Source organism: Uloborus diversus, chromosome 8, assembly GCF_026930045.1.
Source record: "Uloborus diversus isolate 005 chromosome 8, Udiv.v.3.1, whole genome shotgun sequence".
Classification (NCBI taxonomy): Eukaryota; Metazoa; Arthropoda; class Arachnida; order Araneae; family Uloboridae; genus Uloborus; species Uloborus diversus.
The window spans coordinates 39,423,975-39,444,871 of NC_072738.1; the positions used below are offsets into that span (position 1 = coordinate 39,423,975).

At 32.8% G+C, this 20,897-nt stretch overlaps 2 protein-coding genes across 2 annotated transcripts in view; both read right to left on the reverse strand.

The window, feature by feature from the left end:
* Positions 1-378: 378 nt before the first annotated feature.
* Positions 379-14,825, reverse strand: LOC129228322 (uncharacterized). Its single transcript, XM_054862998.1, has 6 exons — positions 14,784-14,825; positions 7,873-7,899; positions 7,738-7,761; positions 3,644-3,678; positions 1,762-1,837; positions 379-636 (listed from the first exon to the last, which is right to left on the reverse strand). The coding sequence occupies exons 1-6, from the start codon at positions 14,823-14,825 to the stop codon at positions 379-381; spliced, it is 462 nt and encodes a 153-aa protein (XP_054718973.1).
* A 1,475-nt stretch (positions 14,826-16,300) lies between these two features.
* Positions 16,301-20,897, reverse strand: part of LOC129228323 (uncharacterized) — a 32,096-nt gene continuing 27,499 nt past the window's right edge. Inside the window, exon 7 of the mRNA XM_054862999.1 lies at positions 16,301-16,479. Coding sequence (XP_054718974.1) covers positions 16,301-16,479 — 179 coding nt within the window. The remainder of the gene's footprint in view (positions 16,480-20,897) is intronic.

Sequence of the window (20,897 nt, forward strand, 5' to 3'; positions counted from 1 at the left end):
AAATTTAGTCTTGATTCTTTCTAAACCGCCCTCGTATATACGATGAAGAAAGCACAAAAAATAAAGAAAGAAAGAAAAGAAAAGAAAAAACGAGTTTAAATTTACAATTTTTAGACAAAAAGCAGTCATTGGTATTTGCTTTTTACTGCGAAATTGCATGTTCCTGATTCTTGATTGGCTCGCGGATAACTCGCTCGTTGATAATTGAGAATCCACTGTATTTAAAAAAGTTCCAAGAAAGTAACGGCAGCTCATTCAATAAATATTTTACGAAAAAACAACAAAGTACTAATGCAACTTTTATCAGTGACAGAAGCGTAAAAGTTTTTTTTTTTTAATTTTTTTTGAGTAATTTATATTAGTTTTTTAACTTTTCATTTACATATATGATGTCCATAACTCGGGAACTGCAGTGGAAATCCGCTCAATGTCATTCCCGCCGATGAATCTGTTTCGATGCAACACAAAATCATTGCTTCGATGATCGTTTTTCTTCTTTACCTTTTCTGTTCGAAGTTTCTTCTTGGTATCAGTGATAAAACTTCGAACCAATTCTAGAATATCGTAGGTGTTCAGCAGGGACACTCCCAACCACATCCCTAAGTAACCGCCGATGACGCTGAAGAGTTCTAAGCTCTAAAATGAAATACGAAGCATTTTTATTCGAATGCATTTTAGAAAGGGACACAGAACATTATAAAGCAAATGAAATGCAGTCAAACCTAGCTATAATGAACCCGGGATATAGAGAACACTCGGTTGTAGTGAACTATTTTACTGGTGCCGCCCGAACTTTTATTTTCTGACTGGGCCTGATTAACTGAAAGTGAAACCCTATGAGGTCCCCTCTCTATTCTATCACTTTAAGTAAAAGCAAAATAATGTTTAACATTTATTTAAAAGAGGATTTTTTATTACTTTCATTATAATACATGATTTTTTAATGTTATGAATAAGTTTTAAAAAAATCGGGACCCCTTTGTAAGATAGGGCCTCAGGCCTAGTTGACCTGTGTGTTAATCAAGGCTTGTTTCCTTAACGCTATTGTATACGCCTACAGCGAAGAAACTGAAGTTCCTTTACATTCGTCGATGCTTTTTTTTTTTTCAAGAGCAGCTAAAATTTCTGCAAAAATGGATAATGTCGTAAAATGGAAGGCATTTTCTATTGAGGATAAGGTTGAAATTATCAAATGTATTGAAGATGACAGTAATCAGTCAGCCCGATTCGAGGAATTATCTTTGTTGAAATCTAGTGCCACACGTTTGGAAACAACGCGGTGCGATTCTTGCTGCCTACAAGAAAAACCTGTTCTTCCAAGAAGTTATGCCAGGATCAAAGGGAAAATGTGAAAGAGATCCCCTGCTAAAATACTTTAATATTCCCAGCGGGATACAAACCTTAACGATCACTATTTCGGCATGTATACTAAAAATAACTTTTCATAGAATTTGGATAAAGTGAAACATTGGTTATAGCGGACTTATTGCTAGGTCCCGTCTGGTCCCGATTTAGTACTGCGGGGTGTATTTATATAACTATATATCAAATATATATGGGGGTAGTCGTGCACACACGGCACAAAATCAACTCAATATTCGTTTAGGGGGGAACAAAATTGAAATTTATACCGATATTTGAGCGATTTTTTTTAGTGAATACAATACTTCCTTTGGTATGTAAAAGAAGTTTAAAAAATAATAAATGCGCGCAAGGTGAAACATACGCATTCTGAAAGCATCTATTATAGAGAATTTTTACCTCAAACTTTGCGTTGTAAGTAAGATTCTTTATAACAAACCGATCAAACAAGACATCAATTTCAATATAACAGCATCTAAAAGATAAATATACGCATTGTTAGGTAATGAAAGATACTACATACTATACATACGTTACACACATCATCAATTGAGTTATACATCTAGGTAACTACAAGTTTGAAGAAAATAGAATGTTTTAGTTTCGTTGAAAATTTTTATTCGAAAGAAGCACAAATAATTCTAACTAAGAAAACTCAGTTTTAGAATCAACGAGTTAAAAGAAAGGGAGAGGTGCGAAGGAGGACAACTTTATGACAAAAAAGGGGAGGGAAGGGTCAAATATGTTGAAAAAATGTGAGACATCATCTTACGTATATCCTCTATTGTATTTTTGCACTGAGCTAAAACTTTCACAGTGCGGTCAAAATACCGGTTGTTTCAAAACTCATGGTGAAAATTTAAGGCGTGATTGAGGACTTCTGAATAAGCAAGAATCAAAAAGGAACGTATAGTCCAAATGCAATGCTGACGCGCTACATGTACACAAATAAATGCTTCGGGATTCCGCAGGTTTTCATCTACTTCCCCTCAAAATCAAGTATCTTTGCAAAAAAGTTTCCTGAATTGCTTGCTACAAGTTGCACGAATTCACTTTTCACTTATTGTGAAAAATAGTTTTAGGTGCTAGTTTAAAAATTGATTTAGCGTATTTATTAAGTTTATCTGCTTCAGATCAATATCGGTTCAGGTAGATTTCTAAATCCTTCAGAAAGTTTCGAGGATCATTTCAGGATTTCTACTGATATTTAGCGGAAAACGTTCGTAGTTTTTGCAAGATTTGTTACTGACATAGATTGGGCATATCAGCTGCGTATTATTTTCCAGATACGTTTCTGAATTAGTTTTAGAATGCTGTTTACGAACTACCAAAATAAAAGCGCAAAATGTTTTTTTGACTCATTTTGTCTACAGTTTGATATCTCATTGACTAGGATAATTTTCAAGCATTACTCCTTCTGCCGCCTGCCTTATCTAGTGATCAGAGCAGCCTGACTGCGACAGGAAGATCTGGGTTCGAATCACGGCTAGAGAATGGGCATACTTCCCGTCTCTATCCTTGTCCTTTCTTTGTGTGAATGTGTTGTTATGCTGTGAATGGTTGCCTATCCTATTAACGAGTTCTTATGGCATGTGTGTACTGTAGAAGTCTAACTTCCCACCAAATTACGAAACAGTTGGAAAAGTGAAGCAGCACACCCCAAATTGCCAGCTTGTCTGGCACATGACAACAACAGTAACAACAATAATTCTTCTCTTATTTTATTAGTATTCATCTATTTATTGTTTTTTTTTTTTAAATCAATTTATTTCAATTATTTTTTTTTATCTTTCATTAAAAAAAGATCTCAAGTGAAATTTTTTAAAAGAGATTTTTGAATTTTTTTTTTATCACCTACTCATCATTCTTTTTATCATCATTTTATTTATCATTCTGATATCTATTTTCAAATAAAGTCAAGTCATTATGCCATGTACTGTTAATGACAGATTACTTAGATAAATAAATCATGAATCAAAATTTGAAATGAATTGGGCCAAAACGGCAAACACGACAAATATATAGGAATCACTTTAGTTGACAAACAATAGTAAGATTTAAGATACATATCTTTTAAAGAACTGAATAATAAGAAAGGGGGAAAAAAAGACATTCAATGCCTTGATGATAGCAGAAAAGCAATGTCTTTTGGTGTATCCGTTAGTTTAGTGTTTTGTTTATAAACAGAGTTTGAAATTATATGCGGGCATATAAAATACATTAAACAATTTTTATAACATTTGAGACGTCAATTGCAAGATTTGAGTTTCTGAATACTTACTTTTGCCTCCAGAAATTGTTTCCTGCACAATCATGCTGAAACATGAAATGAATAAAAATTAAAATAAATGCACAACTCAACTTTATGAACTACTCTACTTTTATGAGGTTTTCAATTTGCTTACTGGAATGAAAAGTTTGAAACAAAGTAAATATAATATCAAAAATAATTAACACGAAAAAGGAAAAAGTACGACAGCAGAGAAAGAGAGAGAGAGAAAAGAAAGAAAAATCCTTGAAAATCCAAATATTATTTATCTCAAAGCTTTATCAGTAAAATAGAAAAAAAGGAGAATTTCTAAAGAAAGAAAATGCAAGTAAGAATATTCCGATCACTGACAAAAAAAAAAAAAAAAAAAATATATATATATTTAACGCATCAGTTTTGTTTATTGTTATAAAGAAAGATATCAAACTTCTTTAAATTTAAAAACTACAACACTAGAAAGCAGTTATACTGTTTGAAAATTGCTTTCCAAGTAAAAATTATTATTTACAGCACAGATTAAAACTGCCCGTTTTAAATTAAAAATCAGAGAAATCACACACACTATGAAATTCTCGTGCTTTTGACGTGGTGCGTGTTGTCGTCATATACAGTAGAACCTCGTTTATCCGACACCTCTTTATCCGGATCAAATTTGCAAAGTTAAAAAAATGAAAAAATACATAAATGACAATTTTAAATTATGAATGCAAGAACGAATTTATGAATACGCCAAATATTCAGTTTCTGTTTTTATTCAACGTAAATCTTTTGCATAGAATATAAAATATAATGCAGTACAAATTTAGCAAACAATATGGTGTACTTTGGAGCGTCACACAGTGGTGTATTTGAACCGAAAACCTTGCCAAAGTTATTTTATGTTCCTTATGTACGAAAAACTCACATAGAAGCAATATAAGGAATACATCAGTGCGTGTTTTTGAGAAAAAAGAAAAAAAGATATTTGTTTGAAACAAAATTAGTCATCAAAACCTGATTCGTCGCGCTTCCATCGTCTTTTTAACCGACTTCAAAAAGGAGGCGGTTATCAGTTCATACCGTATGTATGTTTTTTTTTTTGTTTGTCCACTCACAGCGTCTCACCTAGTGAACCGATTTTGATGATTCTTTCTTTAATGGGTAGGGGATGGCTCAACTTAGGTCCCATTACTTTGTTTGACCATATTTATCCTTTAGAAAAAAGTTATAGGCAAAAAACCATAAATTTCATGCAATTTCACTATTACATGATTAAATATTGTAACGAAGTTCGCGCTTACCTTCCGTGGATAACGGTCGCTCAGTGGTAGAATTCTCGCCTTCCACGCGAGCAACCCGGGTTCAAATCCCGACTAGGACAAATAAAAATTTTACTAAGATTTCGTATCTACTTTTTCTCGAATGTTCTATTGATTTCTGTATCTTTCCGATTCTGGAAAATTCCGGCATTTTCTCAAGTGGTAAAGATACATTTTTAGTGTCAATCGCTTAAAGTTTAAGATGTGCTTATAGTTTTTTTTTTTTTTTTAGTATGTAGCATTTTTAGGAAAAAAAAGTTTCATGATGGTAACTTCTTACTTTTACAGAAATATATACATTTACACTAAAAAGGATGAAAAAAAAAAATTGGAAAAAAATAGAACCGACTTCAAAATTAATCTAAAAAGGGAAAAATAATTTTATTCTTTAAACACCATCGATAATACTTTTAAACATAATTTTTGAAGTTGGCGCAAAAACGATAGAACAGATCATTCACCGCCATAATTCAACTACAACTATAAATTTTACCAGGCCTAGTTCCTTTACTACCACATACATTATGCATTGATAACAGCATCTTTGAGTAACGATATAAATGATTCGTTTCTAACTTTCGATGATTTTCTGAAAAAAATATGAACGAAGCATGGTTACACTGGATTTTAATTTTTGTTTTTGCGCCAACTTCAAAAATTATGTTTAAAAGTATTATCGATGGTGTTTAAAGAATAAAATTATTTTTCCCTTTTTAGAGCAATTTTGAAGTCGGTTCTATTTTTTTCCAAAATTTTTTTTCATCGTTGTTCTCAATTTACGCACCGTATACCAAAGAGCAGAAGACTTATGATTTCAGAAGAAAAGTTTGCTCTTGTTATACATCACTGAAGTCTGTTGCTGCTAAATGATCAGAAGTTAGTAAAAACCGTTTTCTACATCACTGTTGCACCTCATGCACAAGCACATGATGCCTTCACTGTAAAAAAAAAAAAAAAAAAAAAAAAAAAACGAAGCGTAACTGTTATTTCCGTGGAACGTTTCGGTATTTCACAGGTTTTCACCTATTTCCGCGTGAAATCAAGTATCTTCGCAAAAAAGTGTCCTGAATTGCTGCATTTGCACGAATGCAGACTTTTCACTGTTCTGAAAAATATTTTTAGCTAACAGTTTAAAGATGGAATGAGCCTGTTTAGTAAATGTATCGGCTTCAACTGATAACTGCGCGTCTTAAGTTATGCTTAAGTAAGGGTTATGCTTAATTATTACTTGCAATTCTTTCCCAGTTTTGGCCGTGAATGCTTTTGGAGCATTCTTGGTATCTCAAGAAGGCTCTAATCAGTTGCAGTATACCCCGTAGATTTGCTAGAAGGTTCCCGAGATATGACTGGCCTTGACAAGGGAGATTTCCCTATTCGTCAGAAAGGTTACTGACTTTTAGCGGAAAGCGTTCCTGGTTTTTGCAAGACATGTTCCTGACAGAAATTGGGCACATCAGCTGCCTATTATTTTCCAGGAACGTTTCTGAATCATTTTTACAGTGCTGTTCTGAAAATAGCAGAAACGCTTGTGGAGTTTTCCTTTCGAATAATAAGAGCAAGGAAATGCTTTAAATCAATTTCATTCATTAATATTAATAATGAAAAAATGCTTTTCTAATGACATCGAAATTGTGATCTAAAATGAAGACCTCCTGTTCCAAAAACAGCAGAAATGTTCGTTTAACATTCACTGTAAAAACGATTCAGAAACGTTCCTGGAAAATAATGGGCAGCTGATGTGCCCAATTTCTGCAAGTAACATGGTGTGCAAAAACCAGGAACGTTTTTCGCAAAAATTCAGTAACCTTCTTGATATTATCCTGGAAGCTTCCTGAAAAACTCAGAAATCTTCCCGTTAAAAGCCAGACGTGTCTCTGGAAAATTTAAGAATAAAATCATACCTTGTCACCTTCCTGATTTATCAAGGAAGTTTCAAATGCAGTATTGCAAACATGGCCAAGGCTAAAACAGAATTGCAAGTAAGCTCCAAGAATTTTACTCGCTTGCAATTCTTGCAAAGCTACGTAGTCCATAGACTTACTCACTCTCCTTGGGAACTTAATCCGTCTGGACAAGCCGTAATCTAACTGTAGCCGATACACATTAAAAATACGCTAAAATAATCTTTAAACTGGGAGTTAAAAATATTTTTCACTCGATTGAAAAGTGTGCATTCTTGCAAATTGTAGCAATTCATGAAACTTTTTGACAAGTAAACTTGATTTTTCCAAGAAGTGGATAAAAACCATTGAAATCCCGAAACGTTACACGGAAATTCTCAGTAACGTTTCGGAATTTTTTTACAGTGTTCCTTTCGAAAATATGAGCAAGATAAGTTCTTTAAAATATTTCTCCTATTCCTGGTAGCACTCCAGATGCTAAATGAACTTTTCCTTGTTATCCAAAAACTACTGCGAACTCTCAATTTTCCAAAACGGCCTCGGTTCTGCGCTTTCCGGCCACTAGCGCAGCCAGAAATCAACTTCTGGAGAGCTTTTTCGTCAAAAAAGTCTTTACCAGTATATAAACAACCATATTAGGATTGAGAAAATGTGTTAAAACCAAAAATCCTGGTTAAACCTGACTTTAACCCTAGCATACCTGTTGTTTGAATAAACGTTTTCATCTCTTCTCTGCTTTCGGACTCTACTGAACATGTACGAATGTACGAGTACAGCTAAACAAATAATGTTGCTATTCATAATATCACTTTGAGTTGTTGAAATACTTTTGCTTTTGTAAGTGTAAGGAAACCAGAAATTTAATTTATTATGTTTTAAATTTTTGTAAAAAAAAAACTCTACTTACGTCAAGGTCTTCTACTGCTCTTTTCTAAAAGAAATATTTTTTACTTCATTATCTTATCAAAATTTATTTTAGAGACAAGAGTATAAAAAAAATGAGTCAATGTATTCAAATTGTAAAAATAAAAATTTAACTTACCTCTTTTCTCCCAAAATCCAAATTCACCTACAAGCACAAGATGTATGTAATTTTAGCTTTTGATGTATATAAATTTTGAAAATTTAAAATGAAATAAAGATAAGTGACCGAATGCAAACGCTATAAAGCATTTGAGAATTAATTTATATGAGTAAAAATCTTCGTTTTTTCGTTTACATTTGTTGTTTATAGATTTAAGAGAATTCTACAAGATAATCTGTACTCATTTTACGACTTCTGAACTAATCGACAAAAAAATAAATAAATAAATAAATAAAGTTAAGCACATTGAACTCGAAAGAGAAGAACAGGAAATCTATAGAGCATTTCGAAACAAAATTTTATTATTTACAGATTTAAAAAGAAAAAAAAAAAAAAAAACGACACTGGAAAAGTGATACAAGACAAAATTATCATTGCGCATTGCCGTACAAATCGAACCGTGACGGTTCGCTCTTCTAATTTTCCGCATCTTTTTTGGTGGAAAAAAAAAAAACACTTAAATTTTGTACTTAAAAAGCTTTTATTGTTCTTTTCAGTCAATTTAGAAGCATAGCGCCATCTATTGGCTACTCAGAAAGCTGATAATGAGCAAAAATGCGTCGTGATAAAATATGAATAGTAAGAAAAGGGAAAAAAGCCTCACGCAGTGAATAAAGCACAAATTTCTGAGAAACCGTTTTTTCTTTTCTTTCTTTTCTGTCAATTACTGCTTTAAGCTGCTAGGATAAGTTGAAGTAAAATGGATCGTTTCTGACCTGTTTTCGCATGAGGAGCTAACCAAAATGATGTCACTTTTTTTTAAAGACTTTTCTGACCCCCTTCCCCCTTGTCTCACTAAGTGTCATACTTCACCATACCCCGTCTCCACTTTGTCACAGGTATTATTTTTATTAACCAATTCATATAAAAATGCTTGATGTCACATTTCTTTTTATCCCTCCTCCTGTCACAAACTGTCACAAAATCCCGAACCCTCCTCCCCCTCAACCAACTCATGGCATCATTTGTGAACAGCCTCTTATCATATTTTGCGTTTTATAACTACGAAATCGTTATGCTTCCATGCATCATTTCAATTACATTGTAGTGGTATTAGACGCATATAAACATACTCACAGTAGCGACGATTCAGGATAGGGGGGGGGGGGGGCAAGGGGGGCAGTCCCACCCCACTTTTTATGGTTTATTTATTTTTTATTTTCCAAAATTATATTTAAAAAAAAGCAGAAGTGTCAAAACTTTTAGATCGTAATTTTTTGTTTTACTTTGTATATTTGCTTACGAAATACAATTAGCACAAACAGTAACTTTCAATTTATGTATTCATTGTTTAGATATTAGTAAATCAATTGTTTTACTTAAACAAACCATACTTGCTTGATGAAATTATTACCAAGTGTTTCTGACATATCAACATACTTTGGGGTAAATAATGTAAATCTAATTCATGTCTAAGTGTTTCTTTCGGGAAAGTTATTATGTATATAAGTCATTAAAATCTTAAGAAAACGCGAGTTAAGCCGTTAAATTTGCATCGATAACCACTCATATGCTCCCAAAACCAGTGTTAGCAAAATTTTGTACTTTGTTTCCTCTCTCTTTTTCTCTTTCACTTTTTTGCTGCCGTTAAAAAAACCTAGCCTTTTTATTGCCCCTCCCCCCCCCCACTTTTTAGTTCCAACCGCCGCCTCTGCATACTCATTTCAATTCAGGAAACTTTTTAAAGTTTCAAGTTAACAAAAAATAGCCGCAAAAGTTTTGATATATTTTACTCCATGATGAGAAAAGTTGGGCCATCATGTGAAAATAATGTTAATGTAGAACACTGAACAAATCCGCTTATTGAGGAAGTAACCACAATAAACAGGCAAGAATTTTTTTTTCTGAAGAATTTTTTTTTTTTTCATATTTGAAATGATGTTGCTGACGCTGATTTAAAATCGAATCTTCCAATAATTTAAGGCCTTTGCCATACTATCAATCTTCTCTTGTACTGTAAAAAAATTCCAAGAGGTTACTGTTTTTTTCCGTCAAACGTTTCAGGATTTCACAAGTTGTCACCTCAGCCCAGGCCATGGTTTGCTTCTGAAGCCTTCTTGGTAAATCAGGAAGGTGCTATTTAACTTCATTAAATTTACTTCATTTTTCAAGAAGTTTCTCGAGAGATGACAGGCTTTTTTAACAGGGAAGATGTCCTAATTCTTCAGAAACTCTCAAGGGTAATTTAAGAATGATTACTGACTTTTAGCCTATAATTTGCTCTGTTATTTTATAAAATGTAAAATAGTTTAAGAAGTTTGACAACTGCGGGTTTTACAAAGCAACATCTGATGACGATGAAATCAGGGCCGGACTGGGTGATCGACAGGGCGCGGGAAAGCTGAGTTAAAGGGCGCCGACTGAGCCTCCATAATATCTAAGAAATTAAGATTTAGTGCGGACTTTTTAAAAGGATAAAAAATCATTGGGAAGCAAATGAAGCCCTTTTTTGTTGCAGAAAATGTCCAAACAAGATGTCATATTTTTCGAAAGTTCAAAAATTGTAGGAGAGACCTCCCTCCTCCCTCCAAAGAGTGTTGGCACATCCCCTTAAATATTAATGATCACTCCCTAGAAACCCCTCCCCCCTAAAAAAAGAGAGGAAAGACCACCAAAATACCCTCTGAAAATTTGAATAACGTCGGGGGGCGATTGGGGGGGGGGGATAATTTCTAGTTTCGAAGAATGAGATGTTTTGCTAAATATTTCTCAACAGGGACACTTCTTCCGAAAATTCTTTGCTTGTTCGTCTTTCTTCTGAAATGCATCATTCACTAGCATTAAGTGACAACATCTCTTGCAGTGATACTTTTTTTTTTTTGTGTTTTCGATTGAATTTTTTTTTCACTGGTATCTGCTGTTGTTTTAAAACATGACGCTGTCATTTTGTTACATGTATTTCTCGATTCCTTAAGCTGACGAGGTTTTCTCCGTGCAATCGATATTCATGCCCAAGGTTTTTTTTTTTTTTTTTCTTTTTTTCCCGCATATGCTAGTTTGTCATTTTCCACAAAATGCTTCTACAATTTAAAATTAAAAAGAGATACACATGACGTTTCAAACTGTTGTCTGTTTTCAAAGACGGTTTTTAAAAAAAAATTCCGCTTTATTTATTGTGCTAAAGTTCAAAACTCAAAAAGAATAAATTAAAAATATCATTTCATTTGTAATTTTTTTTTTCTTTGGATTGTTAAAAATCTTTGCATCTTTGCATGGTGCTCTTTTAAAGCATTTTAGTTATGCAATTATTTCGAGAGTAGGAGCGAGTGGTAATGAATATCTGGCTATTACTAGTTTCTATAAATGTACTTAAAAAAAAGGTATGTTTTTGGATGAATAGTAATACAAAAAAGGCATTCAGTCATGAAGGGAAAAGTTGATTTTACAAATTGGGTAAATCAAGAAATATTATAATCTATCAAAAATGAAAATTAATAAAGAGTAATTAAGGTGAAGAATTTAGTGTGGATATAACATGAGACACGACACTAGTGATTAATTAATTTCAGTTCCCAAAATCAAGAGATTATTCGAGTTATGTTTACGCATTTGTTCTGTTCTTACAGTAGCTACAAGCTATGCTATTGTTTTTTTGTATCTCAAACGGGGGGGGGGGTCAAATTTGATACGAATTATGCATTTGTAATGAAATCGGCTTATGTATGCTATAAAGTAACTGCTACCATGAAAATGAGTTAAAATATCATGTTTTTTTCTTAATGTTTACAATGCATATTTTTTGTAAATAAAACATAAGTATTTAGATTAATTCAAGTCTATTTTTAAAGTCTGATTTTTTTTTTCAAATCCTATATTTATTTATTTATTTATAAGTAACATGATCATGTCATAGGAAATATCTTGGGGGAAAGTTACAAGAAAATACCACCAATCGAACTCTAACTCATCCAGTGCACCTGATTGCCTCTTTGCAGTACGTAATAAATAATATCGTTTTGATAACACTGAAAATATTGGGAAAAGCTCGAAATTCAATTATTCGAGAAATCATTTTTTATGTATGGATATACATTTAAAATTACTATTATTGTTTGTGACCATTATAAGGACCAAATGAATTAATTAATAAAACTTTTGCAAGAAAACTCAGATTTCAGTTTAAAAGAAGAACAAATAAATTTCTTGACCATGTCCAATTTTCCTCTTGCCTCCATTTTCAGCTAAGAATTCCTTATTTTTTTCGAAGTAAAATTAAAATTACAAATTTTTTGTTCCGCAGTATAAGAAAACAGGAGGGTTTTTCGTGATGATATTTTTTCCTCCACATTCTTAAATCAGAATCTAGTTTCTGAAAATCCGTTTCAGAAATTCTCGCTGTCCTAAGTGTTATATATTTTTTTAAGTATATATATATAGCAAACGAACATTTTAAACGTTTATATTCATTTTCATGGCATTGTTGTCTTAAAGTTTCGGAAACCTTTTGAGTGTAAAATTTTGTTTTTGAAAACTGACGCGACCTAGAAAGAGCCGTCATAAAATGAACCAATTATATTTTAAAGAGAGGGAGAATGAAAAAAAAAATAGTTCATGGACAGGCTTGATCTTAATCTTTTTTACTTTTTAAAATAATAGTTTTCAATTGATAACACAAGACACTTAAATTTTATCTTTCAACTTATCTAAGTACGTTGTTTTCATAACTATATGTAACGTCGAATATTTTGCAATATCATTCATTAGTCGTTTCGCCTCTCATAGATCATGTTACAGTTAATTCTGAATCTTAGATCGTAATTCTATATTTTAAGTATAGTAGTATGTATTGATTTCATGGTGTGGCGTGGGAAATATTGGGGTCCGGTCGGTCCCACCACGTGTAAAATTTTCAAATTAGAAATCTTAAAAATGCATTTCAGCTTCATTTCTTTCAAAAACTTGCAATTCCACTTTAGGTATCACCCCCCAGACAGTCAAAACCTAGGCGGACAACTCCCCCCCCCTGCGCGACGTCACTAGTAATAGCTTTGCGTTTTACTTATTAACAACATCGTTGTAAATTCCTTCTTCAAACTCAAACTTCGTTTCGCTCATAATGAACTGTATTGTTTCATTGATACAAAGTTTATTAATAATAACCTTCAGAAGTCAGCAGGATAGCGGGGGGGGAGGGGGGTTTCGAGCTTCATCTGAGGGAAAACACAGATTAAAAAACTTCCGAAAATGATATAAAGGCAGCATAAAATGTAATAATATAATAATTTTATGCACCCCCCCCCCCCACCGCTAGGGCAATGATGAACTTCCTTCAAATGCTACGCAGCGCCCCCCTCCCGAGAACGTGACCCCCAAAATGAGATTTAAAAAATCTCTTAAGTTAACCCCTAACTATTTCAATGCCGAAGGCTATGCCATGACCCCCTTTCTCTGTGCACACCTCTGGCTAAAAAGACAGTGAAAAAATTAAATCCAGTTAAAAAAACTGGAATATGTTTTGAACACAAAGCTTGTCAACGGTAAAGATCTTGAACTTTTGTTATGATTTTAATTGACAAAATTTAGTTTAAAATCGAAAAATGTTTTATCTTTAAAACTGTTCGGCATCTTTATTGTTTAGTCCAATAATTCCCCAAATGTGCCCTGGGGAGCCCTGCAGTACTCCTAGGATCACATCAAAAATTAGCTATTTTTTCTCAACTAATTTAGACTTATTTGAAACTTTTTTCTATTTTTTACAGAGCCTCTACAGGATAAATAAGGGCTATTCAATGCAGATACACGACTCGTATTTATTTTTGACTGTCAGTTACAAGTCATACTTTTATTTTGGGAAGGGCGCCATGCAAAAATCTTAGTTCGAAAAAGGGCGCCTTGACTCAGAAAAATCTAGGAATCACCGTACAGTCCTGTCCGAATAGTTTTTTTGTGAAGCGACGAAAAATTCGACATCTGTCATCGTGTTCATCCATCCACTAAAATATTGCTTTTATGCGGCTTATTTCTACATTACACTATTTTTAATGCGCAGATTTCAAAAATTAACATTATTTGTCTTCTTACTTGCTTCTATTGCAGGTATGATCGTTAGCAGAACAGGGAGTCATGCTATACGCTCTTTTACAGCAACTTAAGTACAGTAATCAAACCATTCTCGTATACTTGACCATAGATATGTGCTGTCACGTTCCCCCTCACATCCCTTTTTTATTGAAGAAACACCATGGGTCTGCTTTTGTCCTCAGAACTGAAACTTAGAGCAGAAGATAAGTCACAAACGATGCCCTAGGAGCAGACCATTTACGATAGGAGAGGGGATTAATTGCCTTTATGAGGGTTATGAAAGGGAACGTTTATATAAATAAGAAGAACATTGCTTTTGCATGTGAAAATATTCTCATGCAAAATCACTTCTTGGTTCCACATAATTTATTTCCATTTTGCTAAAACATTGTTTTGGAAAATAAGAACAGAAGGGCGCCTTTCGAGAGGGCGCACCGGGAAAAGTCCCGGTCAAGTCTATGGCCAGTCCGGGCCTGGATGAAATGTTTTCATGGCTTACGTGATGAGAGAAATTTTTTTTGGAATCAAAATTTGTTGCCAAAAAATTAATATAATTGCATTTTTTTTTAAATGCTTGTGTTTACATTGAGTTAATTAAAAAGTGACCCATTTTCCCTGATGACCCATTTTACCCCGTCTCACCCATTTATTTGTTTTTATACGAATACGATGAAAATAATATTAGTGTAAAAAAATACTTATTATAAACGAACTTCATTGGACTGAATCAACGTATTACTTTAAAGTGAAAGTATTGATGCATAAAAAAGCAGAAAAGCTTGTTTGTTCTTTGAATACAAGTTTTCAATTTTTGCAAAACTCAGTTTCGATAAAAAGATATAACTTACTACACCAGCATATCGGTTAACTTCTTTTAAGGTTCTCGTCATGAAGTATTCAAAAGAACTAAAATTAATGAAACAAAACTTGGTAAATATAGTGTGCGTATATATATATATATATATATATATTAGGGTGCATCATACGCCCCATCAATTTTTTTTTCGTTTACAAATGCTTTGTCCCTAAGCTACTTTTATTCTACATACAAAATTAATAATTTGTGTGAAATTTTTCCCACTTTGAACAATATCTATGTGTGCCACCTGACAATTGAAAGTTATGAAAACTCGTAAAAAAATTGCTTAGTGTGTTATTTTTCTATTTATTTAATTATTGAAAGAATTATTTGATTTATTGAAGCCAATTTATTGTATATTTCATAATATTACTTTGTTAAATATCAAAGTTTGGCTTAAAAGTTATTTTTTAATCTATTTTCCTCCTTTTGTGAAGATTTGGCAGTTGTTTTTGTTCATGCTCAACTACTTGTAATATATTCTGGTAAGAATCTTCAGTTTTGGCTGAAAAAAAGTCATTGGTCAGCTTTATTCCTCGCTCAGCACAATCGTTTACTACATTTATTCCTTTCAAATTAGTTTTTGAAGTCTGATATGAAATACAATTTGGCCACTGTTTAACATCTTCAACAATGAATTCTGAATCTAACTTCAAAATTAAAAATAAAAACCAGGAATCAATGCCAACAAAATCAGACAGAGTTGAAGAAAAATGAATTTCGGTTGGAAACTGGTTTTCCAAATCCCATACCAAGTCTGTGTTTTGGATTAGAAAGATTAGCAAGTCTAATGGTTAATATACTGTCAGCAAGAGACGTCGGTCTGCTTCAGGCACTTTATCACTCCATAGTGCTAGAGGTACAGTTTCTTCTGTCAGATACCAAAGGTGATTTTCAAAAGCATTAATTGCACTTCCAGAAATTTCTGAATTAATAGTACTATATTTTATAAGTAAATTAAAGAATTGCAAGTCATTCCATAGTGCATCGAAGACAGAAGTGCACATCATCCACCATGAACTATATACCAAAGTGACAAAATTAACAACATTTCCAAATTTTAAAACTTGTTGATGTGTAGTTATTGTTCCTGTTGGTAGTTCTTGGATTTGATGTTGAAATAAGCAAATTTTGATTGAATAAATTAGTTTTGCCATCTGCTTTATATAAAGCTCCTAGACATTTAAAGTCTGCTGCAGTTATCTCATTTGGATCACTTACTGAGCACAGGAGAGCTTTACCCAAATGCTCTTGAATAGCTACACATGCTATATGTCCTGTATTAGAAGCAGTTGTGACAAACGACATATTAACTTTAACTATTGAGTCAGAACAGTTCCATGAATTCAGCAAATTAGTTGTTAAACTAGCAATGATATCTCCGTTTTTTTTTTCTGTTCCAATTGGATATGCTGGTACACCAAGAAGCTTAACTTCATATGAATTACCAACTATAACTGCAAGCTTTTCTTCTTCAATATTTTGATTTGTTAAAGTTGGTAACAGTTAAGAATCCCAGTGCAAAGTTGCAAAATCATAACCATTCCATTGATCCTTACAAGCTTTGACAATGTCTCTGACACTTGATCGTCTTGCTCTGTCTGTTGTTGCATATGATGCTGATATTTTGGATGATTCACCACCAGCTTCTGTTATTAAAACCTTAGTGTATGAAGCTTGCTGTGCTGGTGTCATTTTAAACGTGTTGCTAATGATATAACATCAGGTCGTTTTATAATATGTGGAATAAAAGCATATGTACCAGTTCGTATTGTACGATGATGATTTCTGGTATTATGAGCATTATAAATCTGATATCTCGGATCTGTTTCATCACTTGTATCACTTACATCACTATTTTCATCTCTTTCAATTTCATCAATAATAGCTGAATTAAAACTTGTTTCCTTGGCTATTTTTTCACAAAACGCTGCTTTTGATATTTCACGCATTTCCTGACACTTAATGTTTCGGTGTAATATTTTATCGTGTGAGCCAAAGGTTGCTAGATGATCACTTTTCATAGATTGGAGAAAAGCTAAATCTTCTGAATTTTTTAAAAGGCATTCTACATTTTTAGGCCGTAATGAAAATGTTTTAGCTAATTCTTCTTCCATTTTTTTTTTACTTTATTAATGGAATTTGTTGTATTTCTTCTTTGAAGAGGAATTGCTTTTAATTTTGTGTTGTCTTCATGAAGTTTTAGTATTTTCTCACAGGATTTACTTTCAGTAATCATTGGAATGTTTGCTTTTGCATAGAAATCAGATATTTTTGACAAGACAAGTTTTGAAGACTCCCATTTGGTAAGAGTTTGATCAACATCTTACTCAATATGATACATCAAGCAGCGAAGCAACTTGCAAGCTAGTGGGTAAACGTGAGCCCTTGAATTCCAAATACCATTGAAGATTGTCCGGTTTTGACTTTTACTCTTTGTACAGATGAACAAGGCTTTGTTTGTGGAGAAAATGTCACTGATTCAACAGCAGCTGATTTACTCATGTTTATTGAAAAATTTCAAAATATGTTACTTTCGAAAATTCATGGACCTTATGAAAACCTTATGGACCTTATTAAAATAGTATAGATCAACTTATTTAAGTGGTTTACAACACATATGCATAGAATAACAAGAAGAAAACGTAAAGAACTAGCATTAGCAGTTATATGATAGAAGAAAATGGTAGAAAGTTGAAAACAAATAGTGAACCTAAACTTACAGTTACAAAAGATGTTATGGAAAGTTACTGGAAAAATGGTAACAGTTGAAGTTAACACAGGTACAATGTAAATTAAATAATTTAAAAATTATTTCCTAGTATTGCACTTTGAGTCACTTTTGATGTTATAATTGTTCATTTACCTTAAAAAAGAAACTTCTTGCTTGAGGTGGGATACCTAAATCAATTTTGATTTTCATAAAAATTCACAGGAATACTATCTAAGGGTATGAGAACATTTTTAAATTAGGGACAAAACAATTTTAGACTAGTTGGGCAAATGATGCACCCTAATATATATATATATATATATATATATATAATATATATATATATATATATATATATATATATATATATATATATATATATATATATATATATATATATAATATATATATATATATATATAGGACAAAATAATAGGAACACCTGTAAAAAAAATGAAAATCTTTCATTAATAACGGGTTGGGCCACCCTTTGCTTGAATAACAGCTTGTGTTTGACGTGAGATTGACAAATAAAGGTCTTGAATATAGTTCATTAGAATTCGCACCCATTCCTCGAGTTCAGATAGAGTGTGTGGAGGAGGAAACCACGCACGGACTTAGTTCTCTAATTTAGTTAACTTTCAATGTTAACTCGTGCGCTACCGACCTCTTCAGAAACCTGCAATTTTTTAAATTTAAGTATAACCACTGCTCCCGCTCATCGTCGACGAAGCAGTGCCCACCCAGTTAATTTTTACTATTTAAATGTAGTTGTGGTTAAATTTGTCGGTTTTGCATTTCTACTTTTTCAAGTTCTTGCATACCTTGTTCAATTTTTTCAATTTGTTGTTATTTCGTTATGTTGTCATTTTGTACTTACTTCGTTCACGCCTGGAGGTGGAAAAAATGCAAATATATATATATATATATCTCGTGTCACGATGTTTGTTCGTGGTAAACTCCGAAACTATTCAACCGATTAATATCAAATTTTATACCTATGTATAATTTGGTCCAACTTAAGAGATAGGATAGTTTTTGTAATTTTTTATTGTAATTTAAATATTAATTATACAATAATAGTGTGAACTAACTGTTTAGTTCTCAAAATTAAATCCTAATAGATGGCGCTGTAAGTTAATGAATCAATACAGTGAAACCTGTGTAAGTTGACCACTCGCGGTGCAGTACTTTGGTGGTCAGTTTGTGGTCAACTTATAAAGGGCGGTAATGTTTTTTTTTTTTTTTTTTTTTTTTGTCATTTCTTGCACCATGTATTCATTTTTTGAATAATTCACCCTTATTCTTTCTGTTCAACTCACTTTCATTGTTTATCATTATTGAAAGTGAAACAACAATTAAAAATACCATTCAAATAATTTTGTTATTTTTTCCTTGTTTTTAACTATATTAGACACCGTAGTCTTAGAAATTCCATATGTGCCGGCTAATTTTCTCTGGCTTTCTCCATTTTCAATTAATTTTAATGTAATATTTCATACATTTATTAATCTCAAGTTCAACTAACTTTCTTTTTCAAACCTTTTTTGTACAACTTATAGCACAAAGAGCAATAAGCGCGACTCTCCCAGTTTGTAAAGGCAAAATTAAAATGTCCTATCTCTAATCCCTTGCACCAGAAACATGTAACTTTACTCATTAGCAGGCCCATATCTGCGTACCCGCCGAGCGAGGGGTCCGCGTCCCTAAAGGGGCTAACGTCCCTAGAAATTGAAGAAAAAATAGAAAGACACTAGCACTAAGACTTATTCACTTTACAAATAGACACTGCTATAGCCACTGGGGAGAGGCCTTATATATTTTGTTGCAGGGGGGGGGGGGGGCCCAAAATGTATAGATCTGGGCCTGCTCTTTTTAGCACAATTCCTGTGTTGCCACAACATATTGCAATTGAAAGAAAAGACTTTGAATTTTTTTACTGACACCTATTTTCATTGAATAGAGTACAAAAAGCTATTTCAAATAGAACAACAAATGAAAAACAAGTTTTGAGAATAAAGAGCAGCATAAGCTTTATGCTGCTGTTTAGTTAGTAAAATGCTAGTCTGTCATCAAAGCATTAAAAACATTTTTGGAAAGCTATAAAAAAAATAATAGTAATAATAAAAAAATAAATAAATAAATAAATAATAAAATAAAATAATTTGCTGAAGAAAGTTTAAAAAAATAAACCAAATGGTCGACTTACAAAGGGTTTTTTACAATACTCCAAACCAAATTTGGCGTACTTTAGTGGTCAAGATAGAGAGGTGGTCAAGTTATAGAGGTTTTTCTTCATTATATGAGATAGGACTAATTCCGTTCCTGACAAAAGCGATCAACATAGACAGGTGGTCAACTTACAAGGGTGGTCAACTTTACAGGTTTTATTGTACAACCCAAACATCGTTTGACATACTGCGAAAACACTACACTGTAAAACTCCAAATCTTTACTAATTACTTCCATAGAGCGTTTCTGGATTTTACAGGTTTTTACTCACTTTCTGAGAAAATCAACTATCTTTGTCAAAAATCACTTTGTCCCAAATTGCACAAATGCAGACTTTCACTGGCTTTGAAAAATATTTTTCGCCACCAGTATAAAGATTAACTAAGCATATTTAATAAGTGTATAGGTTTCATCTCGAGTTCGCCCTGTCCAGGTTGACTAACCTCCCAATGAGAGTGTAAAAAGCGTTGGGTTCGGTAGCTTCGCAAAAATTGTAGACGAGTTAATACAATAACGAGCCTAGCGATAGTACCAGTTATATTTATTCACCTATTAAGTATTTAGCACTATTTCGATATATCATGAACATTTGGCCATTATTTGTCGATATCGTAATATGATTTGGTGTAGAACGACAGCTGGCACCCCTCTAATGAAACATTATCTAATGAAATAGAGGAAAAGGTGTAAATATGGCCACCCTCTATTGTTTTTGATATTAAGTTACTTTTAATTCGAAAACTTCTAGTTTTTTGTCTTTCATTAACAACTACAGCAATATTCTATATGCGAAAAGACGTAACAATGATTAATATCAATTATTTCATTTCAAAAACGGCGCTTAATAAAAAGCTTTAAAAACAACGCCAGAAAAAATGAGATGTAAATAAGGGCAACCTTCAAAAAAGTCACCAAAAATAGTTTTAAAACAGGGTTAAACTGTACAAAAATTGCATAAAACTTATTTATTTCAAGAGGAAAAAAATATTTCAAAAATCACAAACATACCGGCTCTTTCATCCCCGGCACAGTCTAAGGTGCCCACTGCCCACATTTGGCTCACTTAGATATTGCCGGATGTAGAGCCCATATTTCACTCACACCTCTTCCAGAGTGTCTTCAAGGAACTTTCCATCCCGAAAGATGCAAGTTGCATCG